We start from the raw sequence: 25,497 nt of genomic DNA on the forward strand, positions 1-25,497 counted from the left end.
TTCTCTATCTTTTCTTTTTGGCTGAGTCTCTCTGAAATCCTTTTTTTTTTTTTTTCTCTTGTCCCTTCAGCAGCAGGGCTATCTAACTGATGGCCTCAGCAAGCTTCCAAGCTGAGCATTAAACCCTTCCTGCCTTGGCTCTGACTGGAGTTCATTACTTTCTGAAAAGCTTCGTTGTCTGTTGGTGCTCAGATGATGGTTGTTGTGGAGGGGATGATTTTGTCAGCAGGGAGGAGGGAGGAGGGGCTGGATTTGGCCAGGACTGCTTTATAATTAAATCCCACTCTCTTTCTTTTTAGCAAATTTTTGAGTGGAAAAAGCCTCTTTTTAGCAAAATTGAAATACCAGCACCTTCCTGACAGCAGGAGCACAGAACTCAAGCCCCTAATTAATGTGCAGCACAGAGTGGTCTCACTCTTGAGGGCAGCAGGAAAATGCTGCTTTGCCAAGTGCCTGCACAAGCAACGCTGAGCCCGGGCAGGCAGCAGCAGGAGCTGCTCCCATCACCATGGCCTCAATACCTTGGGTTCTTGGTGATCCTGTCATGTTCATCACTCCCAAACTTCTGCCTCCTGGGAAAGGGTGAACCCCATGCATTGCTGGATCCCTCCCACCCTGTGATTTCCTTATTCTGGTGCTGGGGGTCACTGGGCTGGGTGTGATTTTGCACAATGCCAGTTGCTTTCTGCATCTCTTGGCCTTTTCTGGCAAGATAAAGCCAAAGTGCCTGCTCTGGTTTGCTGATGCTTCTTCTGGCTCCCCTTCTACCTCCCTGGTTTTGCAGCACTTAAAACACAGCTAGGCTGAGGTGATTACAAGGATTGGGGATGCAGTGACACTTCCCTGCCAACAAGTAATTGATTTATTAAAGACATTACAATACATCCATGGTTGAGTGCAAGAGTTTCCTTTGAACTCGCTCAAAAATCCAAAGGGATTGTGCCTGTTTGCAAGTACCAGAGGCAGAATAAATCTGCACACACAGATCATCACATCCCCCCCAAGCCTGCACCACCACAATTTCATTTCTCTTTGACTGGCGCGAGTAAATATCACAGCTCGACAACTCCAGTCCACTGACTGGTGTGATCCAATTTAATAGCATTTGAAAATTCAAAGTGATTGTTAGCCAAATGGAAATGTAAGATTTCATACCCAGCCTGCCTTGGGGAGGAAAGGAAGAATGAGGGAGGGTGCGGGGGATGTAGACAAATGGACTAGATAAAAAATAATGGAAAGTAACTTAATTAAAGAGGCTCGAGCCAAGTTAAAAACAGTAATGATTTTGAATCAGAGAACCACACATTTTAAAAATGAAAGGGGAAGAGGAAAGAAAGGAAACTGTGCATAAGGAAAGAAAGGAAACTGTGGATAAAGAGCCTCCAAAATGGGAGGAGAAGTAAAAATAGTCCTGTGAAAAGTGGGAGCACATGAGGAATAAATGGTGCTGTTGATGAGGCTGGGTATTAGAAAGACAAATAGGGAAATTAAAGGATGCTCTGGGGGCACAGAGTTCCCTGTGGCTTTTCTGGTGTTCTCAGAGGTGTGAGGGTGGCCGAAGAGGAAGCTTGAGGGCTTCATTTAGGAGAAATGGAAAATGTAGGAGCAATCCTAATGGAAAAGGAGAACAGCCCCCACATGCTCCAGGCACACTGGTGTCCCTGCCTTGCTGTAGTCTTGCTTTCTGCTTTTCCTTTCCTTTTAATTCCCTTGAACACAGCCTGTTTGGCTCAAAGTTTGGTAATGAAGTTTTAATTGCCCCTCTGTGCACACTGCTGTCCTGCTGTGCCCTCTGCAGCCTGATGATGAACTATGGTGCTCTCCTCTCCTGTGGCCATTGGACACACCTGTCCTGGCAGCTGCCTTGGCCATCAACAGCAGGTGCTGATAGAACATCCATCCAAATGGGCCCTTTCTGGGACATGTGCTTTTCAGGCCTCGGTTCTCTTGTCAGTAAAGCAGGGATAATAATACTCTTACCAGGGTGTTTTGATTATAAGGTTATTAATGCCTCCCCCCCACCCCCAGCAGATCCTAAGAAAGAGCAGGACTGTGCAAAGGGATGACTACAGGGAGGAATGGACCAGGACAGCTTTGGGAAGGTAGACCAGACTCTGCAGGAGCAGTGGGTGGGTTTGCAAGTCTCATGCAAAGACACATGTTCCCATGGGGACAGGAGGAACAGCAGCATCTGGAGGCATACATCACCTCACCTGCTGCTGACTTTGAACTTCTGGGTCTTGCCAACCTCCTGCTTTATAAACAGACGAACAAAGAGGCTGGTCATAAGAAGCAGCCTCCAGACCTCCTAATCAGAGATCAGCAGATTTGTGCTCCCTGCCTGATCCATTAATTTTGCACCAGAATCAAAGGCAATCATAGGAAGAAGCCCAAGCAGAAGTAAAGGCTCTGGCTGGAGCACAAGGAGGCACCTGCAAAGGCTGGAGCTTGGTGTGCAGAGGGCTCAGGAAGGACAGGAGGAAATGGGCTGTTTGGGGAGAGTTGGTAATGGCAACAGTAATTGGGTTAGACATTGTTTGCATCCAATCCTGGTCCCTGCACATCCACCCCTTGCTCCCCATCACTTCCATCCCCTGAGCAGGGTACTGGTGTAGAGCTTTAGGGTAGTTTGCAAGTGGTGATGTCCTGGGGGGCTGAGGGTGCAGCCTGCATTCACCTGCTGCCTCCTTTTTCATGAGTTCATCAAGGATCCCATGGGCCAAAGGCTGAATTTTTGTGTCTTGTTGGTACAGCGGGGTCTGAGGGTGTCAAAGATGTTGTGGGGGAACTGGGAGGGGTGTAAGTAGTTGGATAAATAGAGGCAAAACCACACAGATAGTCCCAGATGGTGCAAAAAGGCTTCAGTTGCAATGAATACCACAAATCTTGATGGTTTTTGAAGTAAAACCACCCAGTGCAGCATTTTGGGGAGCACTGCTCATCCTCCTGCACAGACAGGCAAGCCACCACACTCTCCCTGGGCACAGGCTCCTGGAATTAGATTAGTGTCAGTGTGGAAAGTGTAATCATAAACACTTACATTGTGCTCGAGTCAAGGGAGAGGGAGCACGAGAGCAAGAGTGCGGCGATAAGAACAAATATGCGAGAGCATAGTGTGTTGTTAATGGAAGGGAGATTTATTTCTCTGTGTGTCTTTTTAAGCCTCTAGATAGATCATAAAAAAATCCAGCCCAACCCACACACAACCTGTCTGCCTGAAATAGCCGAAATGTAATTTAAAGAGCATCATTTTAACTAATGCTTCACTTCAGAGACACCTGCCCTATATTCATTGGAGATACAGGCTGCATTAGAGCATCTGATTTATCTTTGGAGAAGATGTTTGAGCTCCTTTGTTCCTGCCAGGTCCCTTTTGATGAGTGAAGTGGCACAGGACTGGTGTGGTGTGCTCAGCTGATGGCTGCTCCTTGTGGATGGAGAGCTGGGGGTGCACGGGGAGAGCCCCTCATTGTCTGGGAGCGAGGCTGGGAGTGGGACCTGCACCATCAGTGCAGGGCATGGCCACTTGTCCTCTTCTTTGGGGAGAGGAGCTGAGGCTTCGTGCTGAGCTTAGCAGGACAACGTGTCCTGATGGACCAGATGAGGAGCATCTTGTGAACATGCTGCTGGTTGGGACGGAGCCTCCAGGTTGACTGGGAAGTGCTGTTTGCTGGCACCTCCACTTGGGATACATGCCCTTAAACTAGATCTGTGCATCTGGACTCACATGAGCCCTACCTACAAAAAGGATGTGGCTAGTAGGGCTGTCCCCATGCAGGAATGGCCCCACCTACAGGACCATAGGCTCTGGGTATCTTCTCATCTCACACACTGTAGTCTTGTTAATAAGCTTGCAAGGAAGAGAAATACTTGTCATTGCACTAACAGAGACCCAGAGAGATGGAGTGTTTTCCCAGGACTCCTCTGGAGCAGGGAGAGGTGTAGGCATCGAGCCATCCTTCTCTGCAGCTTATTAACCTGCAGCAAGGGGACTTTTCTGACATTAAAATAAAAAAATTTCCACAAGTAATTGTTTTGCTCTGGTATATGACTCCATGGAGGAGAGAATCCAGCAGTGTCCTGCATCCCTCAGGAGATGGCAGTCCCAGACAGCCCCAAGATCCCAGGTGACTTGCTTCTGCTCGGGAACAGCTATTGAGGACAAGGGAGTGTGAGGATGAGCAGGAGGAAAGATGGGGAGAGGAGAGCTGTTGTCAAATCCCTGGCTGGCCCTTTCTGATCTGAAGTTCACTTGTAATATTTTTCTCAGCTCGGGTTGCTAATGCGTTTTGTTCTCCAGAGTGTGCGTGGCCCGACTTCCCGCGCAGCCTTTAATTAGTTCCTGGATGATGACATCTCTGCTGAGAATCATCTCATCGTGTCCCTCCAATCTCGAGGGGAGATAAAGGAATCTAATAAAGACATTCAGCATTTCTAGGTGATGTGTTTGACAAGCTTGGTATTAACAAGAAGTCGTGTTCAAACTTTCTCGGGTGCCCTCGGCACGTTGCGGCTCATCCCCACGCAGGGACTTTTCCCAGGAGGTTTGGTGGATCCTCCACGGTGGCTGGTGGAACAAGAGGGGCAGAGCTGGGGACTCTGTGTTCCTGAGCAGGGTGAGACAGAGTCGCTCTTGGTTTGATGGTCACCATGGAGGCAGCTGTAATCGAGGCTGTCACACCTTGAGGAGAGGTGTCAGTAATGCTGAGAAGATGATGCAGGTGTCTTCAGGTTTTGAGATCTCTCGATTTTCTGCTTTTTATGAGGCATTGCTTGACTTGCAGGGGGAATCCCAGGTGGCTCAGGGTGCAGAACCTGGAAGCTAGAGCCTTTGTCCGCGCGTGGAGCCGAAAATGAGATCTGTCTAGACAGGGAGCTTAACTGTCACATGGTCCTTATTTGTCTGCATTTCTTCATGGTTGGCAGCGCAAAAATTCTTCCATCTTTGTGAGGTTCTTTGGGGGTTTGGGTGTTGTGGGAATTCTGGGTTTTCTGTGAAAGAGGAGTATGGCACAGTTTATGAGGGAGATCAGCATCCTTTGAGTCCTTACAGAGAAGGCAGCAAAGTCCAGAGCAGTGCCATGACTTCCTTCAGGCATTGTAATGTGAAAGCAGAACTTGGATCTCCCAAGCCCCAGTGATGGGTTCTGCCTGCTCTGTAAATCTGCTTGTTAATAGTCATGCTAAGGAAGCTGTTGCTTCATTCCCCAAACTTGTGGGTCTTGGTGTCAGGTGTTTCTCCCTTTTTTGTGGTAGGAAAAAAGATGTTCATTCCTTCAGAACCTTGGAAGCAAACCTGCCCAGGCAGCATCCCGGCTCCTTAGGGCAGCAGCGCTCAGGATCCAGGCTTGTGACCTGGACCCATCCAAAAGTCAGGAAAAAGTCCTTGTGTTGGGGAAACAACTCTCCTTTTCGTGCCAGGTGTATTCTGACATATCCCTTGTTGACTGTGATAGGAGTGTTGCTGATTTATGCTGTCATAAGTGGAATCAGACTGGGCTCCCTTTTGGCACTTAGCTGTAAGTTTGTCTGCAGGATCCCTGCTGCTTATGTGGTGAATTATCCCCGTCTTCACAAAGACTTTACTAATGAATGATTTGAAACGTCTTGTTCCCCCCCTCCTCCTCTGAATGATGGTGGTGCTGTGCCGTATAACCTGCTGCAGAGACAGGAGTAAAAAATTTGGTGTCCTCCAAGCTCGGGAGAGCTTTGCTGCACCAGGAGCCTTCATCTACGAGGGAAATCATTTAGATGCATCTCGGTGCTGTATGACACATCTCATTACGCCTGGCTTTGAAACGAGCAATTGCCATTAGTTATTTATTAATTGCTTATTAAGGTCGTTACATATGTCCTCTTCATTTCCAGTCTTCTTTTTCTTTGGCTGCTGCCAGGTTTGTGCAGAAGGGGCTTGGTCCTTTGGCACAGCTGAGCTGAACCTGACATGTCAGCGGGGAAGGGGGTGATGGTGCAAACTCGGGGCAGAGGCAGCCCTGGGGGCCAGGATTGGCCCCTGGAATTGTCAGGGTTTTGTCTCCAGGTTTTGTGACTGAGCAGTGTAGCTGGAAGCAGGCTCTGAGGCTGTGTTTGCCCTTCCACACACTCTGAGGACTTCAAGACAGCTCCTGAGCTGTGCTGATATGACGGAAGGATGATGCCCTCTCTGCTTTTCTCTTCATTACAGTTCAGTTAGAGTGGCACAAACTGATTTAAAAGCCCATTATAATACACCTGTAATTGAAGGCCCAGGTCTCTCCATTTGCTCTCTGCTTTCCTTAAAAAGGCAGAAAGGTTTTGAGCACAAAAGAGGGAGAAGGCACAATGGAGGTGCCTGGTGCTGCAGCAGCTGGAGTGCCCATCCCTTCTCCTGACCCAGTGCCTGGTGCCAGAGGAAAGGAGACAGCTCTGCTGACAACCTGGAGGAGCTGGATAGGGACCCCAGTGCCTTGTGCCTGGTCCCAACTGGCCTTGGCAGATCCCTTTGTCACTGTCCCAGGAGTGTGGGCTCAGTCCCACTTGTAGCATCGCTACAAGCAGGGCTGGGGTGGCCAGGGCTCCCCATCACCAAGTCCCAGAGGCAGGACCCGTGGTAGCAGCACCCTGTAAAACACAGGGAAGTCTGAGGGTCACAACAGTAAGAGGCTGTAATGAAAAGCAGGAGCAGCAGCAGCCTGATGTTCCGGAAGCTGCCGGTGCACATCACAGATCGCCTGCAGAACACAAGTCTGAATCTCCCTCTTATTCTTCAAGATGCTTTTAAAGTTGTTCTTTGTTGTTTCCTTTGATCTGGAGCAGATGTTGTTCATGCTGGAAGATGGAGGTTTGCATGTTTTATGAGGGGGGAAACAAAGTGCTTCTAGGCTTACCAGGAGGGGCTGCAAGCACCCACTCTGCAAGCTCCCACATGAGAAGGGATTCGCAGGTCTGGAAAGGTGACACATGCATTTCTGCACTACTTTCTTTGCTCCCAAAACTGAGCAGAAAGCAGGTGGTTAAGGCAAAAAAATACACTTACTCCTTGAAGGCACTCAACTTCATGAGGCTCATTCCCTGACTCTGGTGGAGAAGTTGTTCCAGATCCATGCTTAGGGTCACTTTGCCTCTCACCTGATGTGAGACTGAAATTTGGGGTGCCAGGGGAGCCCTGCCATGCTGAGGGGTGCATCAGGAGACAGCAGAGGGACATAGAGACAGGGAGGGGGAAGCACAGGCAGCAGCGTGGTCATAGTCCACAAAGAGGAGGGATGGGGACATAATGATGGTAGGAGATGGCAGGGCCAAGGGGTCCGGGCATGGGATGCCTGAGCTTTTGTACTTGTGCTGGCTCTGTGATGGGTGTTTGGAGGTGAGAGCATAGCAGGGATATGGTCTGTGTCAGTGACAGGAGGGTGTCTGTGCAGGAGGGTATATATCTGTGTAGGCAAGTGCATATGCTTGGATCTGTAAAGACATATATCACCTGACTGAACACCCTCCAACGTGTAACACACCATATGCTCTGGTTAAATATTTAAGCAACCTGCTTTCTGTCCTCGGGACTCAGCGTGTGCATGTCCAGGCAATCCGGGGGGCATGTCCTGGGCACCTGCAGAGGGCTGCAGCCCTGAGAGCAGCCTGGAGACCTTCCTCATCATCATGGCAAGGATAGGGGAAAAAAAGAAGAAGTCAGATAGATAAAACAGCAGCCTGTCACTGGGGAAATCTGTGCCGTGTCGCTGGAGCAGCTTGGCCAACACTGCCATGTTTAATCACTTTGGAGCAAGAGAGATGCTGAACACTAAAGGACTGCCCACAAGGAGAGGGTTCCCGCCTGGGAAGCTTGCATTTATTTAGCTTTATTTATCTATTCATTCCCACAGGGACACAGCTCCATCTGTGTCCTGCTCTCAGCATAAGAAATTTCTCCCCTGCCCCAGTGCTGCAGCGTTGCCAAAGGATGGAGGAAGCAGAGGGAACAGGAGCACCTGTGACCCTGAAATAATATTAAATATATACTTGAAATAACTTAGTAAGGTTTCCATACCTGTTCAGTCTCCAGAAAGGCATTTTAAATAGTTTGTGTGGTTAATTATTGAAACCTTTAGTTAGCACACAGTAACTGTCATGTTAAATCCTGCCACTGCATATTTAATTGAAGAGTTTGCTGCCGTTGTCACTCTGGTTTCCTTCCCAGCCTTTCCTGCCTCATTTTGTCCCAGGTGGATTGCAGTAACTTTCTTTTCTCTGAGCATGTTCCAAGCTTGCCAGGGCAGGTTGGGCTTTTTCCCCAGACCCAGGCAGCTCCAGCTGCTTTTTGCACTTGATGGAGAAGGTTACAAAGTCTCACATTGCCTGGCCAAGCAGCATCACAGTCACCTCTCCTCCTCTGCCCTGTCTGAGCAAAATTAAAATCTCTATATTGCTGAGGAGGAGGATTTTGTTTTGGGAAATCCAAGTTTCATTTCCTTTAACTATGTTTTAGAATCTTGGTCAGTTGGGTCTATGACCAGTTTTTGCCTCTCACCGGGGAAAATTGTGGTGTGGTACCAGAGTTGTGGTGCAAAGTCTGGCTTGGTTTTATTTCAGTCTCAGTGAACTCTGCAAAACAAGCTGAATTGGGTTGATGGTGGATTCAGTAATTAAAAACACAAGGAAGGTTCCTCTGTGATTTAGTGAGCATTGCTTTGAGGATGATAGATCTTGCTCTAGTTTTCTTGGGACTTAGCTGGAAACTATTGCCTCCACCACACTTGTCTCTTTCCACCTCTCTGAAATGGCCATGGTAATACCTCCTTGACCTATTTTTGTTGTCCAGACTGTAAGCTTGGTCTTTTTAAAGTGCACGTGGGTTTCCTGGCTGGCAGTCCCAGCCTTGTCAGGAAGCACAGCGGGACAATCGTAACACTGTTGTATTTAATTGCATCTCCTCAATGGACAACCCTGGCTGTTGGCAGAGCATCTCCCAGCTCCATGGTCCCAGGAGACCTTTGCTGTCCCCTTATGTTGGGCTTAATGACACTGATGCATATTAATATTTCTTTTGGTATCATCTTTGTGCCCTCCACTCTCCTGCCCATGAGCCCCCACTATTTTGGGAGCATATGAACCATGGTTGTCCTCCAGTGCATGATTAGCAGATTAGCCATCGTGCCCAGAGCAGGAAAAAAATGAACTCCCAGAAGCCCTTCAAAACAGAGAATAATTCATTACCCACCTTGATTTCCACTTAAAATGTACTTTAACTACACTTCCAACTACAAACCTTAAATCACCCTCCTGTTCACAAAAAATCCATCATTTTTTATTTTATTGCACGGCACTGGCATGACATAATCCCTCGCAGAGCATCTTGGAGTGCTTTACGGATCAATAAATTACTTACCTGCACAGCAGAGGCAATGCGTGCAAGGCCATTGCAGTCATTCCAGCTCAGCACAGCCCTGGGAAGATGCAGGAGGTGGGGAGAGGCAGGGAAGGGGTGCTGGGGAGTGGGATTTGTGTCGGGAGCATTGGTGTTGCAATACTCTGGGTTGCAGCTTCCAGTGGGTCGATGCACGGGGCTCGCCCCGGGAGGCTGGAAGGAGCAGGATGTTTTGCAAGTGATTTGTGACACTCCTGCAAAGTGCCGCAGCGGGGTGCCAAGCTGCTGCTGGGCTCTGGAGAACAGCCTGGAAAAAAAATAAGGCAAGGAAGGTGATGGTCTTTATTATGTTCTGCAGGTGCAGGATGAGAACAGCAGCCGATCGTTTTTCTCGTGCAGCTTTGCTGTAATGCTCACAGAAACCTCAGCCCTCCGTGGCAGCCACATGGCAGCTTACACAGAAAGCTCCCTGCTCACTCCTCAGCCCTCCTCAGCACCCTTGTCCTGTCTCCATGTTCCCTCTTTGGGTCTAGGCCCTGTGTGTCTGACCCACTCCTGGGCATCCGTGGTGGCAGTGGCAATGCAGCAGGATGGATTTCATCTATATGGAATGACTCCTCCTTTTGCACGGTGATAGACCTCAGATGCTCCTCTGTAGACTTGTCATGTTCATGCCTAGCTCTTCTTGGTGCTTTTCTGGTTGTGAGGGCATGACAGATTCAGGTTAGACATTAGGAAGAAATTCTTGGCTGTGAGGGTGGTGAGACCCCGGCCCAGGTTGCCCAGGGAAGCTGTGGCTGCCCCATCCCTGGCAGTGTTGAAGGGCAGGTTGGATGGGGCTTGGAGCAGCCTGGGCTGGTGGGAGGTGTCCCTGCCCATGCAGGGGGTTGGAACTAGATGAACTTTCAGGTCCCTTCCAGTCCAAACCATTCTGTGATTCTAAGACAGCTGCAGGAAGAGCTGCAAGCCCTGTGTGTGCTTCAGGTGCTTTTGTTGCCCCAGGAGTGACTTTGGGGATGTTTGGAGGGGGTGGATGGTTTTTCCCAGTAGGATGCAGATCTACTGGAAAGGGTTTGTCATGGTTAGAGGACAGGATGAATACTGGAAGTGGGGTGGGGAAGAAGTACCATCTCACACCCCACAGAGGTGCTGAGGATGTCTCAAGCCTCCCTAAAATGACTGAATCCCCTCTGGCTACAATTTCTTCTCACTTCAACCCCATCTTTTCTGCCCCTGCTTTCCTGCTTTTCCTGTGTTCCTGTCAAGTCAGATGAGACTGATGGGGTACCTCTTGCCATGGTGGAAGGAGGAAGAAAATTCAACCTCCTTCACCCACGTTTTGAGATTAGAGTCAGAGCAGAACCAGTTGCATTGTCATTTCCCTCTTTCTTTTGTTGCAGTGTCTCCGAAAATTATCGAGATCTCTTCTGACATCTCCATCAACGAGGGTGGCAATGTCAGCCTCACCTGCATAGCCACGGGCAGGCCAGATCCAACAATCACCTGGAGACACATCTCACCCAAAGGTAAGAGCTGAACATTTCCTGGAATACTTTGGGAAAGGCACAGTGCCATTTGTGAGTGGCTGTGGAGGGGCTGCTGGCTCATGTGGCACTTGAGTGGCAAGGAGAAGGTGATTTGCACCCAAGAGACTTGAGTTGCTGCAGGAGTTGGTGACTGATGGAGATACATCTGCCTTGGTGGTCTGAGAGAGGAGATGATGGGTTGGCTGGTCTGGAGGACTGGCAGTAGGTACCAGCTTGGGGTTGTCATGCTTAGGGGTTGAGTGTGATTGTCCCTATTTTGAACAGTTTTTTTGGGAATTGTCACATGCTGATTCTAAGGAGAACTGTAAATAGTGAAAATGAGCAGGGAAAGACATGAAGAATTAATTGGTGGCCTTGCTAATTGGTAAGCAAACCTGAGCAGACCTGCAGGGGTGTGACTGCTGGGATACAACTTCCCACACTTGCCCGTTCAGGAGCATCTTATTGAAATCCTTTTCCAGCTGGTTTTTGGCACTTGTTTTGGATTTTGATGACCTATTATTCCCAGTGAGCTGAGGTGAGATTTGGGGGCTTTGGGTGAGACAAGCCATCCAGCCAAGGGGCAGTGTCTGACTCTGACCCTCTGAACCCATTTAAGTGCTTCAGTTCAACCTCAGTCAGTTTTCCCCTGAGTTTTTACTGGTATGGGCTTTTGTCCCAGACACTTCCCTCAGGTTCTCCTTGGGGACACGCTGGCTGGGCTGTCCAACAGCCAAAGGAGACAGGGCAGTGGTGGCAGTGATGGATGGTACCAGGTCTGCTCTCTCTGGTCAGCTGCCTGACAATGGCTGTGCTGTCTTGGTGCAGCTCCATTGATTTTTTGCTATTTGTCTGCTCTGTAGCAAACTGCTGGGCCAGATCCATCACTCTCCATAGCCCAGGCACAGAGCGAGCTGAGTCGGCAGCAGCGGCTCAGCCAGTTCCCTTGACAGGAGCCTCTGTAAAAAACCTCCAAGAGGGTGGCTTTTGGTTGGGGTCCGTGTGTGGATGGGTGATGAAATCCAGGGCACCCGTGTGCTCCTCCATGGTGTGCAAGTTGCTGTTGCTGGATCTGTCACCATCAGGCAGCAGTTATGGTTGAGGCAGTTCGTGTGCTCCCACCTTGAACCCTTTGCCATTCTCCTTGTCTGCCCTGACAATGTGATTTCCTCTCAGGCTCCTCACTGCCTATTTTCTCATGCATCTTCTTTCCCTCCCAGCCCCACTCTTATTCCCACATCCCCTTCTTCTCCCCAGGACCCTCTTCTCCTGCTCCCGTGCCCCTTGCTGCTGCCTCCTGCACATCCATCCTCCCCTAAGCAGGCTCCTGCCTTGCAGTGTCTCCACCTTTCATGAGGGCTATTTTCCATGTTTGCTGCCATCCAGCAGATTTCATTCCCCAGGGAATCTTTACCTGCGCTTGAACCAGATGTTTCCATTTTACTTAGGATTTAGCTGCTATGGAAACTGAGGATGCACCAGAAGAGGAAGAGTGAGCTAATCAGAAATTACCTGTGGTGCTGTGTAATTTGCAGCAGCAGCTCTTACCCAATTTTGGCCATGATTAGATATTCTGCTTTCAAAACTCGAAGGGAACAAGTGATCACAGACTTGACTCTGGCCTCCTGCCGATGGAGGGTGCTGAGCCCAGGGGTGGCCCCAAGCAGCTTTGGTGGCCACATGTCTCCACAGGTGCTGTCTTTCTCTCTCATGGTCTACCAAGCCACCAAAGGGAACCTCTGCTTTGCATTCAGTGCACACAGGAGGGATGAGGATTGGGAACATGGGGATTGAAACAAGAGCCAGGGCAGATGCACAGAGGTGCTACAGCAAATCCAAAGTAGCCCTTTCCCAAGCAGGATGTCCTCTAGTTTGAGGGGCCAGGAGGGAGCAGGGACCCCAAGCTAGCTGCCAGCCCCTCTCTTGGCTGTGGATCTTCCTCCTCGCTGCTCGTCCCTGGGGAGTTCTCAAGCCAACCGCTTCCTTGTTCCTTCTCGCTGTCTTTCCTCATCTCTCTTGGAGTGGTGGAGAAAAGGGACTGTGGAGGATTGGTGAAAGCTGGTGCATAATTTAAGGGTTTACAGAGCAGATGGGCAAGAAGCTCGCCCCGATGTCGCTGGGGAGAGGCTTTGATAGCGCCGCCTGGTCCAGGCACGGACGGAGCGGTGGCTGAGGAGCCAGTCCCCGCGCTTCTGCCTCTGAGTGCTCCTCTCTGCAAAGGCACTTCACGGGTTTTATTATTTTCTTGGCAGCTGTAAGCCTACGATGCAGCTCTTGGTGGGAAATGGAGCAGATAAGAGTGTTTGCTCACTGGGGGAGCCTGTGGTTGGGTCCTTCAGCAGATTGGCACGGAGGGCAGCCCAGCTCCCCAGTGGCTGGTCCCTCTCGAGACCCTTTTCCAGCCATTTCCAGCTCCTTTGGCTGCTCGGTTGTTTTCTTTCCCTTGCATTGCTCTGGCCCAGGGCAATATCTGTTCAGTGGCTTGGTCTGGTAAGTTCTGCTGAATTTTCATGTCTGCAGTTGTTGCCATGTTATGGGAGCCGTTAAACCTGTTTTTGAGGCTCTGTTTGGTTTTGGGACTGGAAGAGTTCCCTGCAGCGGGGAGGAGGAGAGCATCTTTGCTGTGAAACTGAAGAGCTGAGTGAGCCTGAGCAAGTTTTTGCAGGAGTGCTGGTCCTGCTGGTGTCCCCATCACCACTCAGAGCCTTGCACGGTGCCAGGCCCAACCTGTGTCCATCCTCATCTTCCTGCTGCAAGCAAATAAGGCTGTGAAGAAGTGTTTTGTGAATCTGCAGAACCACGATGTGTTATAGCCCATCTTTTGTCCCTCTGCTTCACTCCTTTCTGTCCTTTTCCTTTCTTCTCCCAGTATGCTGTACTAGCCCACAGCAGCTCTGGTTGAAGCAGCTCCATCCCCCTTGGCACCCTTGTGGTGTCAAGACCATCAGGACGGCAGCCAAGAGAGACCCATCCTCAGCAGGGTGAAGGGAGGGAGAAGGGCAAAGAGGAAAAGAAGGATGTAAGATGAAGATATTTCTACTCACTGCAGGGGCTTGGACTAGGTGACCTTTAAAGCTGTCTTCCAACCTGAACCATTGTGTGATTCTCTGTAGATAACCAACCACGATCAGGATGTAACATCCAGCGGGAAGGCAGCTTCTTTCCAGAGATATAGGTTGTGCAGGGGACTTGGACACTGGGGTCTGACAGGCAGCCTTGTGTGTGCCCACAGACATTTGTCTTTGCACCCAAAGGTGCTGAGCATCTCTTTGTTTCAAAGGCTTTGGATTTATCTCTCTCCCCAACCTCATAGAGCCGATGCCGTCTGTAAACTGCAGAGAGGTCTTCTAGGTAATAGTCTGGCTTTGGTCACTCAGGTGTTTCCATAGTTACTGTGCTCTTTATTTATTTTGGGGGTAACTGATGTTGTCATGGCAATTGCCATGTTGTCAGCCTGGTTTTCATCTCTCAGTGGACGAAGGCTGGAATTTCTTGGCTAGGAAAAAGTGCGACATCCTGAGCTGCTGGGCACAGGCTGGCACCACAGCTCACCACACGATGTTGAGCTAACGGGGCATATTTGTCACTGCTGCAGACACCAGACTCCTCATGTCTCCCCTTAAACTCAGGAAATGTGCTGAGGAATTGCAGTGAGGGCTCTTCCAGGAGGGATGAGCGCTCGGTCCAGGAGAAGCAAGGATGTCTTAGCAGTGATGGTAATGAAGGCTCTGTCATCAGAGAGTTAGCATGGTTATCCTGCTGTGACAGGGCCAGGGACACAAGGAAGGGGTGTAAAAACTAGGAGTGTGCACGCAGATACCTTCACTGGCACACCTGCCTGGCCAGCACCAGTCTGCCATGCATGGATGTCCTGAGCCAAAGCCTGCATCCAAGTCGTCATCCTTAACGACGCTTGATGGACTTTTCTGCCATGGTTTTATCTAATTGCTTTTTGATTATTGCTGTAGTATGATGGATTCTAGTGTAAGGCTTAAGGCAGTGGCTGCCAGGGTAGGAAAACATTATGGTTTGGCTTGATGGTGTATTTACTTGTAAGAGGTCTGATCGAGAAGTCTTTATAGCGAGAATCCCTCATTAATCTCAGGATTAAGCTCAGTGCTGAAAGCTGGATCCTGTGCAGGGCTGAAGTCCTGAGCTGAGGGAAGATGCTTGGAGGGTCCCAGTGCTGCCACAGCATGGATACCCTTGGCAATCAGTCCATTTAACCTCCTTAGCCCTCTGTGTGGTCCCTGGAAGAGGCACAATAGCAGTCCCTGGTCTCGCAGGGCCAGCGGGAGGATAAATACATTGCAGACATGAGGCGCTCAGACGCGGCAGTAATCACAGCTCGTGTGTGCACTTAAGATAGATGAGACACAGTGGCCTAATGTGGCAGAGGTCTCATGAGATCATCTGTCTATACATCAGCAGCAGACCAGCAAAGGGACTCTGGGAGAAGTCTGGGATATTTGGATATATTGATTCTCTCTGCCTCATGGCAGGGCTTAAAACAAGAGGACAAGCAACTACGAAAAAAATCCAGCTTGAAGAGTTTCTTGTTCCTGGGAAGGAGGCACGTCCTCCCCTCTCAGTGGTTTGTCCTTTAAGCATGTTACTTGTTGTCCTTCATCCTTCCAGGATCCCTACTGGACAGGAGGCAGGGGATATTTGCAGGTCAGACATCAGATCTGGAGCCTGGCTGGGAGGCACTGAGAGAAGGACAATCCACTCAGGTGGGAAAATCTCTGTCCAATTCTGTGCTGCTGTGTCCATCACAGTGATCAGGATCAGCATCCCATGACATCTCTCCCTCTAACCTTGCCTCAAGTCACATCATAAACTTTAGACCAGAGAGCTGTGCTCTCTGCTAGTCCTTTTAACAGGGAAATCTCTCTCAGAGTAAGTAGGTGGTTTGTGTAAGGCTGCTTCTGTGTTCATCCTGGGTCTCCTCTTTCTGCACTGTCTCCTGTTGAGGGTTCAGGTGGTTTTGGAGGTGAGGCCAGGCACTCACCTCACCTCTCTTCTTGGTCTTTAAGCATCAGGAAGGGTTTGTTTGCATTGTCTTGGGCTGGGCACATACAGAAGAGCCAATCAAAGCTTGTAGAACCTTGCAGAAATGAAGGGTTTGGGTGCCTCCTGAGGAAGAAGGATGGGGGAGATGCTGTGTGTGCCAACATAAGTGGAGTCCTCCTACCATGGCTGTACAACGGGGCCCAGAGCCAGTCCTGAGCTGCAATGTTGAGTTGGGTTGGTGGCTTTGCCGTGCATGATATCCCACCTCACCGTCAGTCTTGTGGTGGGCAGGAGTTACACAGAGACTCATCCAACTCATTTGGTGGCTGAACACCTCATCCTCCTTCCAGGAGGCAGTTGTAGGCCTTGGCTCCAGCTAAATTAACTGAAGCATTTCAACCAGCTCCCATCCTGTCGGCAGCTCAACCGTCCCCTTGTTTACTGTTGAAATAATTACTGCTTTGCCATAATATTAGCTCTGAGCCGTGACTCCATTACCATTATCACCGGAATATTACCCATTTATTATCTCCCAGCAACCCTGGAAGATGAACACTAGGCTTCAGAGACCAATTGTTTTACAACAGACAGGATCTTGGTGTGCATTGTTTAATGAGGTAAACTACATTATCGCCAGCATTAATTTGGCTGCGGTGTGCTCCACTAAATCATTGTTAACCTGTAAATCTGCCACTGGTTTTGATGGGCTCTTAATCAGCACGTGCTGGACAGATCAGCCAGGAGATGGGTCATGGGTGGCCTGGCTCCATTTGCGTCATGTTGAGTGAAAATAAATAGGTTGTGGTGCTCTTGGAGGAGCAGGACGTGGAGGTGGACCCTAGTTTAATGCATGGTTGTGGTGAAAGAGAAGCTGCCATGGTTGCTTGCAAAGCACGTGGATTTGTACCATGACCAGCCACAGGATTCTGCCAGCAACAGGGTGAATATTTAGCCCCTTGAGTGCTAGCAGCTTCTCCATCAATTCCATGGGAGCAGAATCTGGCCCAGCAGGACCCAGGATCTACCAGTATTTTGCTTTGCTTTCCTCTAGGAATGAGTTAAACTGGGTTCGAGTGCCATGTGGAAAGTGCTGGGTTGTGGGTAGTTCCTTTAGCTTTTTGCTTCCACTGAATGTGCCCTGGTTCCTCCTGCTTTTTGAAAGCAACGGGAGGTGATGTACTTGCACGTGTATATCTATATGTGTATAAAAGTATGATTTTTGATTCCCTGCATGGTGGAAATGAACTCTCAGAGCTGATTTGTTTGCGCATTTGGCACAGCCGCCTTTAAAATATGCATCCTGGTACAAAAATAACAAGACCCCTACTAGCTACAAATGAGGCAACGTCTTTCCCTTAAGAAAAAGAGGAAAAAAAAAAACCACCTTCCAACCCTTTCTGCTTCAGCATATTCCCTGAATAGAGCTTTGCAATGTCACGCTTTCCCTCCTTGCCAGAGGCAGAGCGTGCTCTGCTCCTTATCTCAGCCGGGGGAGGCGGGTGGGCTGGTGGCTCTTGGGGAGCAGCAGTGCTGCTGGTTTCTGCCCAACTCTAGGGCAAAAGCAGGCAGCTCTGCCTGCACCCCCACATTTTATCCTTCAGCTTGTCCCCTCGGTCACCTTTCCTGCAGAGGTGAGAGCTGCTGTGGTGTTACAAACATGCCCAACTGGTGCTGCTGGTGCAAGGGAGATGGCACCCCGTACAAAGTGTTACTAATAAGAATATCCGAGGTTTATTTTTCTCACTCCTGAGCTGACATTTACCTGGCAATCTCAGCAGCAGCAGAGGGACCTGGTTAGGCAGGGGGGAAGTGTCTATTTGTGCCCATCACCAAGGGTGACACCCTTGCTGCCACCCACCTGAGCACCCTGTGCTCCAGCTTTGTGCAGAGACCGCGATTTTCACCCCCCAGCAGCATCACCCCACTCTGGTGGCTCTTCTCCATCCCCAGCAGTGCCACAGGATGAGGGGGATATATTAATTATTCCTTTGGAGTGGTGGGACAAGGTGGACAAAGCCCAGCACAGTGCTGGTGTCAGCTTGCTGGGTTTTCCATCTTTTCTTTAGCAATGAGCGTGGCCTGCTCCTTCCCTGGGAAACGTGAGGCTTTGTGCCGACCACTCGCTCCCTGCCTGGGACTCTCCTTTCATTCAGCTGGCTTGAGGGTAGAGCAAGGGACAGGAGTGCCTGAGATTGGAGAGATCTCCACACAAATTAAAACCTTTTATCAGCCCCTAATAGCTGTGCAAACTAATTATATTTGGGCCAAACTTTGCCAGAGACTCCCCTGAGGTATTATTATAAAAACGCAAGCTGTGGAAATGCGTCCCCATTCTGTCAACACTGGGTCGCTTCAGCTATAGAAAACTGGGCTCCAGCTCATTTTAGCTCCCGTGATGTGCTTTCCATAAGCTGCTGCAGTTGTTTTTGGAGAGGAGAGAGCCTGGTTGGGCAGCCCCACCTGTGGCCAAAGTCTGTCCAGCCAAGGGCAGGGCTGTGTGGGGGGGAATAGCACTGAAATACTGATTTGGCCAAGCCATCCATCGCTATAGGCACAGCTGCAGGTCTGTGGGTGTGGAAGTGGGTACCTCCATCCCAAAGGGATGTGGTGTCCTCATGAGGGATGGGAAGGATGCCCAGGGAGGTGCTGGAGATACTCAAACCCTGGCAGGTGGGTGCTGAGAATAAGCAGCACAGGGAGGAAGCTCAAGGCTGAGCGTGGATGGCTTTCCTGGTGCTGGCAGGAAGCCCTGCTGGGGGGCTTCTAGTGGTGTTGGAGCTGATTTCCCCCAAATTTGTGCCTTTCTTTTTCCTGCCACCACCATTTCCTCCCTTTCTTCCCTTGTAACATCTGTTCCACATGCCAAGCTTCCTCGGGGCAGGGCACCAAGGCCGAAGACATCCCCTGCGTTTACCCATCCATGCCATCCATCAGCTTTTTTTTTTTGCTTTCAGCCCAGTTCTTGCCCTTGGGAAGCTTTGTCCATCAGGAAGGAGATTTTTGCCCCCTGCCACTGTCCCTCTTCCGTCCTTGTGCTCCTCCTCTGCACAGATTGCCAGCTAATGGGGTGGAGCTAGAGCGAGTGCTCTCTATTAATGGAGCAGAATATAAACAGAATAAAGCCTTCATTTCCCAGGCTGTGATTTCATTATTAATATACTTTACAGTTCACAGGGTGTTCGTTTGCTTCCATGTTTTCTCAGCTGGTGTACTCTGCGGCGCAGAGTGAGAAGAGTCATAAAATTTCCATTTCCAGTTGAATGTGCGTCCAATTCGCCGTGAAATGTTTCTCTCTGTCGTGAATATTAAGTGCCCGAGGAGTTGGTAGCCGCAGGATTAGGCAGGGCAGGTTGCCAAGCCCCTCTCTACATCCCCAGGGAGATGTGGGTGCAGAGAAGGAAAGATGACAAGGGAGCAAGGGGAGGTCTGTGTGGTGGAGGGAGGAAAAGGGAAAAGGAGAGGAAAAATTGTACAAATTTTACTGGAGGGAAAGGGAGAAAGTTCGGGACTGACTGTAGGGAGGGACACAGATGGAGCAGACCTGCTGTCCACCTCGTTTTCCTGTCCCGTGACCTTGACAATTGGCAGGGAAGATGTTACACCAGTTCACTTTGTACGTTGATTTTTGGTGCCCATGCTTCCCCTAGCCTGAACGCAGGTAGGAAGGGAATTCTCTTGTCTCTGGTGAGGATGAGAAACCCTGCTGAGAACCATCCTGGTGAGCTTGGAGCTGCTGGGCTGCCCTGTGCCGAGCTAAACAGCAGCAGTGAGTCACCCTGGAGTTGTAAGCACTGCTACACATGCAGAAAAAAAGGAGCTTGTCACATGAATTGGGGGGGAAAAATGGTTTTCTGCTCATGGTTACATGGCCAGCAGGAAAAGCAGGAAGATTTGTTGTGTATTTACTGCATTCTTGAGTAGTTTGTAGCAGGCTGAAGGGTTCCTCCGGGGCAGGGCAGCAGGAGTTTGGGTAGTCAGGCCTGGCAGTCAGCTTGCCCCAGCACAGGGAACCAGAAGCTGGTGGTGTCGTGGAGGGATTCCCACAGCTGTGGTGCCACAGGCAGCTGACACATCTGGTGGCACAGCTGGCACGTTGCCATCTGGAGGGTATGCACCCCAGTCACCCCTCCCTGCCCACCGCCCCCTCCTTGCAACAGCAGTGTGTGATGCAGTGTCACTGCTGGTGATGGACCCAGGCCATGGAGATAACTCAGGTGCTGCCTGGAGCTGACGGCACCGTTTACCTTCTGACTCTTTGCTGAAATGTCTTCAGCCACAGCATTCCTCACTGCAGGGGAAAAAAATGCCTCTTCCTTTCCCATCTTCTCTCGGTCGAGTCAAGATAATAATAGTCTTTTTCTGATCCCCTGAACTTTCCCATCTGCTTGGTAAAACAATGGCAATTCTTTTTCTTCCTGGTCTCTCTCTCTCTCTGTCTTCCTCTCTTTTATTTTTATCCTCCTACAGTATAATTTAAAGCCAGAGCAATGCTGTAGCCCATGGGTCTTTCCCCTTCCTGTGATACACTGCTGTTCTTTAAAATGGCTTTTCCCTGGCAGAGCAATGCCTCTTGCTGCCCTCCCACTGCCCATACCGGGACTGATGCCTTCACTGGAGGCCTGGAGAGGTGATGATGGACTTGAGCGAGGCCTCACCCCATTGTCCAGTCCCTGTGTTCCCAGTGTCTCCCAGTGCCCGGAGGCCAGCATCACTCATCCCTGCAATTCCAGGCGTGACCCCTTTCTCCCCATCTCGCCTCCCTGGGCTCATGGCATCCTCACCAACCTCCTGTGCCCACTGGTTGTGCATTCCCTCAGCTTCTCCCAAGAAGCCACAATATCCCGAATGATCCTCCAGAAATGGAGACATCAGTGCCATAAAACACAAGGGACAGAGCAAGGCCACTGGGCTGGAAAACAGCGTGTCGGAAAAAATAAAGATGGGCTAAAGATGATGGAGAGGTGCTGGTGAGCTTCACCCTGCCTCAATTCTGATAGCTCCGGGGGGGGGGGAAGGGGTCAGGGAGTCCCAGGGGAAAGGAAAAATCCGCCGTTTGCAGAAATCTGCGGAAGCAAAAGCATCTGGGCTCGCTGGGATATGCAAGGAGAAGGGAAAGTTTCCCAGATCCCTGTGACTTCTTGCCAGCACTGGGGATGGATTTAGCTGGCACTTGATGCTTATTTTTTCACTCTAATGCCATTATGCCACTTGCTTCCCATCCTAGGGATATTTTCTTAATGCAGCTGAAATACAGCTTAACTGAGGTTACAGCCGTTTAACGCCTTGGATTGCAGTTGCTTCTTAAGAGCTTGTCCTATGGAGAAAGCCTTGGGGTTGAGGGACCCTACAGTCCTGGCTGCCAGCAGCTGTTTTTCAGACAAATCCAGAGGAAAACAAGGCTCCTCAGGTTGAGCTTGGGGACAGGGATGCTCTCACGTGCAGAGCAATGCTGGTGACATGCAGGGGCATGTGGTTGGGAGAGGATACAGTGGATCTGGATATCCCAGCTGGATATTTTTTGGGGGATGCTTTGCTCACGTCTCACAAGTAGCAGGCAGGAGCACCTCATTTCTTGGTGTTACCTCTCCTCTCCAAACCTTGTGCACCACGGCTTCTCCTAGAGACAATGAGAAAGCTGCCAGAAATGGGATAGACTCCAGGAAAGCCAAGTTGCGCCAGAATTTACTCCTGCAAACAGGATGTTTGTGTTTGTCTGAGTGATTTTCTCCGGCAGCATCTGTCACTCTCCAACATCTTGGTATCACTGCAGCAAATAATTTACATGCTACCCACTGCACCCCATCTGCCAGGCAGCCCCTCTGCCCGTACGGGGCCCTTCCTTGCCTGCTCTCCAAAGGAACTCTCCGGTGAAGGCTGCGAGCCAAACAACAGGCCAAATTAAATCAAAAGCACAGCTTCAGCACCCAGGGGGAAAATGCACATCAGCTTTGACTTATTGCACAGCTCACACTTACAAGAGAGAAGCAGAGGCTTTTGTCACTGCAAGGGGCCATGAAAAATGAATTAGGGCCGCTGCTGGGAGAGGGCACGCAGGAGAATCTTTCATTCCGGCAACGCCGTCCTCTCTCACCTTGCAAGTGGCAACAGGGAGAAAAATCATGGGGAGCAAGGAGAAGTATGGAAAGAGAGGAGAGAGAACTTTGTGTTGGGTGGCTCTAGGCTGTGGGAGGGAGCATGGGAGGAGGAGCAGCTCAGGCAGCCTGAGATCAGTGTTGGTGCTTGGGTGGGAGCACAGAGCTGCCAGGAGATGCTGTTTCATCAGGAACTCTCTGGAAAGGGTTTGGCTCTGTGGGAGCCTCAAAATTTGGTTTTCAGGTGCCTTTTGCATGTGCTCCTGCAAGGAGGCAGAAAAGCTGCAGGGGAAGTGTCTCAGTGTAATCCGCAGTTTCTTCTGGACCTTTCTTCTGGGAGCATCCATTCCTTTTGGTGCCAACATGAGGGGCCACCTCACCCTCTGAGCAGGTGGACCCTGAGGTCCAAGGAGGACGATACTTGGCTCCGGGGTTGTGAAATGGGTGTCATTAAGAAAAGCAGCCCCCTAATAGATCTGACCCCTCTTAGGCACTCTGCAAACCACAGCTGTTGCTAATCTGCTCTAAGGGGGTGACACCTGCTGCCTGGACCTTTTCCTATGGCTCAGCATCCTTACCAGCACCCCAGGAGGAGGCAGGGACTGGGAGAGGCTGAGGACAGTCACTGCCAGTTTGCCAAGCCCCGAGCTGCCTCCAAGCCAGCCCGACTCTCCTGTGTGCCGGAATAAAAGGGCTCATTCTTTATTTGCCTCATTTGCTCCTGAGTTAGAGCCTCCTTCAAGGGTGGTTGGTCCCCGAGTTGTTTTGTTTCTTTAAATATTAATTTCCATAATCCTTTTATTTCCCAAGGAACTACTTCTTGCAAACAAAAGGTTTAACGCTCCTCTTTTATTCCCGGTAACAAATAAGTTGTCTGAGGCACAGAAACATCCCGGCAGCAGCGAGCCATGCGTGCAGCAGCTGCTTGACAGCCAGGAACCACATTGAAGCATGAATTGCAGAGCACAGGGGATGGGGAAGAACATCCCTGAGGGATCACAGGTACCATGGCAGCATTTCCACAGGGATGCTTACCTGGAGAGGGAGGGCAGCAAGGCTGGTCAGCACCGGGAAGCCCCTGTGCATCCCAGGATCCTGATCCTTTGCACGGAGGCATTGCTGATCTTCCTTTTGGAGATGGAAGATTTGAGAGTTGAAGGCTGGAGAGCACAATAGAAGATAGACTGCTTGTACCTCATTGTCTGGAGAATAGATGGGCTGTGGGCTCCTGGAGAACAGGAGCTGCCACTCAGGCAGCTTTAATAGAACAGGCGGCAGATAGATTTCAATAAAAGAAATGAGTATAAATATTGTTAGTGGAGAAGAGAGGAAAAGTGACAAAGATCTGGTTTGATGAGTCACAGTGGAAGACTTTCAAGGACTTTTAAGCTAAAAACTCTTTACAATGGTGCTATAATGGGCGGCTTGACTGATGCTGCCAGCGAGGGGAGCAGGCTGGGAAGGTATCCCCTGCACAGCTTTGCTTGGGAGGTCCAGCCCTGGACACAGGGCAGGGTGGTGAGGTGGCCATGCTGGGGGAGCCCACTCACTGTTTTGGCTCCCTGTGCTTCACTTTGGCCATCCGTGGTGTGGATGGTGAATACAGGCTGAGCAAGCAGGTGATTTGGAGGCATTTGGAGAGTATTGGCCAGTTGCGTGTCCCAGTGACTAGTGAGATATGTTTGTTGCATGTGACCACTTAATAGTGAAGTATTTGAGTTGTTGTAGGACATGTGAGCCCCGAGTGTGGTCTTGGGACTCCAATGTGCACCAGGGCTTGGAGCAAAGCTGGCTGTAAAAGTTCTGCCAGATCCATTTACATGAAGGGCATAAGCAAGGAAAGCAGGGTATTCCTGCTCTCTTAGGTGGCACAATAGTGCTGGTCACCACCCCTGGGGCCTGAGGATAAGGGGGAGGGTCCCCAGGCTGCAGCAGTGGAAAGGAGCTGCAAAGCTCCACAGCCCTCAGCACAAAAGCCTGGCAGCAAAGGCACCATCCCCTGGGGCTTTTCTGAAGCCAAACAGAATCACAGAATCATTTTGGTTGGAAAAGACCTTTAAGATCATCAAATCCAACAGTGTCCCTCAGCACCACATCTACATGGCTTTTAATTCCCTTGATGGAAGGTGACTCCGCCGCTGTCCTGGGCAGCCTTTCCCAAGGCCTGACAACCCTCGGGGTGAGGAAATCATTCCTAATATCCAATCTAAACCTCCCTGGTACAACTTGAGGCCATTTCCTCTTGTTCTGTCACTTGTTACTTGTAATGTAAGAAGAGGAGGTTCATACCCTGCAGGGAATTAGTTCACTTAGGGGGGTCACAGAGGGAAATGGGCTGGAGCCTGTGAAAGGAGGGATGTAATATTCACAAGAGGAGGATAGGAGTGTGCTGCACTGGCCTGGGTCGATAGGGTAATCTTAAAAAAATCGGGTTTTTAGTGATTGCTTTGGATGAGTTCCAGCAGGTTAATTACCCCCAATTTTTCTCCTCCAGAGCATGGCGACATTAAGCCAGCACTGGAGAGTTGGGAAGAAGGGGTGTGCAGAGGGGGAGCTGTCCTGACCGGTGTCATTTGCCTCATCAGATGGGAAAGGGAATTTTTGAACTGCCTGAACTTCATTCTGTATGTATTAATTGAGCAGTCAGGAGGGGATAATACTGATTAATAAGAGATGAAGTAGGATCTTTCCCAATCTTTGGCCAGGGTGTGAGCCAGAGGCAGCCTTAGCTCTTCCTTGCCCTTGTCACCAGGGCTGTCCTGCCTGCATTGTGAGCCTGGCTTTCACAGAATCACAGAATCTTAGGGGTTGGAAGGGGCCTCAAAAGATCCCCCAGTCCAACCCCCCTGCCAGAGCAGGATCACCCAGAGCACATCACACAGGAACATGTCCAGGTGGGGTTTGAATGTCTCCAGAGAAGGAGACTCCACAGCCTCTCTGGGCAGCCCGTCCCAGGGCTCTGTCACTCTCACAGCAAAGAAGTTTTTTCTGATGTTTACATGGAACCTCCTATGCTCCAATTTGCACCCATTGCCCCTTGTCCTATCACTGGTCATCACTTTGGGACAATCCCTTCCCCCATCTCCTCCCCTGCCCACCAGGAACCCAGACCATGCTGCTAAATCACCCACCCAGCACTTTTCCACCGGCTGCCACGGCAGAGGAGAGGTGAAGTGAGTGTCAGGCACAGTCAATTCACTCTTATTACCTTTGTGCATTTTATTTATTCACTATCAACTGTTATAAGATGGCCATCACCACCGCATCAGGGTGACGTTTGAAATATATGGCTCTCGGTTTTAGCGCGTCACTTGGAGCCGGGAGTCTGCGCGATGTTAATTTTTATTGCTAGAAGTAGCCATAAATTGATAGCTCAGAATTGCTGTAGGGACTGTAATTAACTAGTTACTATTTCACCTCCAAAAGGAGCAATGTTTCACGCACTTATTTTTACTTATCTGGAATCAGTCGCTGTCAACATCTGCTGAAGCCCGTATAAAGATTTATAGACCTTGGAGGTAAATAT

General features: G+C 50.1%; 1 protein-coding gene across 3 annotated transcripts in view; it reads left to right on the forward strand.

Moving 5' to 3' along the window:
• NTM (neurotrimin) overlaps nt 1-25,497 on the forward strand; it is a 334,211-nt gene that overhangs the window by 294,960 nt on the left and 13,754 nt on the right. For all 3 annotated transcript variants that reach the window (XM_051638361.1, XM_051638363.1, XM_051638362.1), the window contains one exon: nt 10,741-10,866. In XM_051638361.1, the coding sequence (XP_051494321.1) occupies nt 10,741-10,866 (126 nt within the window). The remainder of the gene's footprint in view (nt 1-10,740; nt 10,867-25,497) is intronic.

This window comes from Apus apus, chromosome 22 (genome assembly GCF_020740795.1).
Source record: "Apus apus isolate bApuApu2 chromosome 22, bApuApu2.pri.cur, whole genome shotgun sequence".
Taxonomy (NCBI): domain Eukaryota; kingdom Metazoa; phylum Chordata; class Aves; order Apodiformes; family Apodidae; genus Apus; species Apus apus.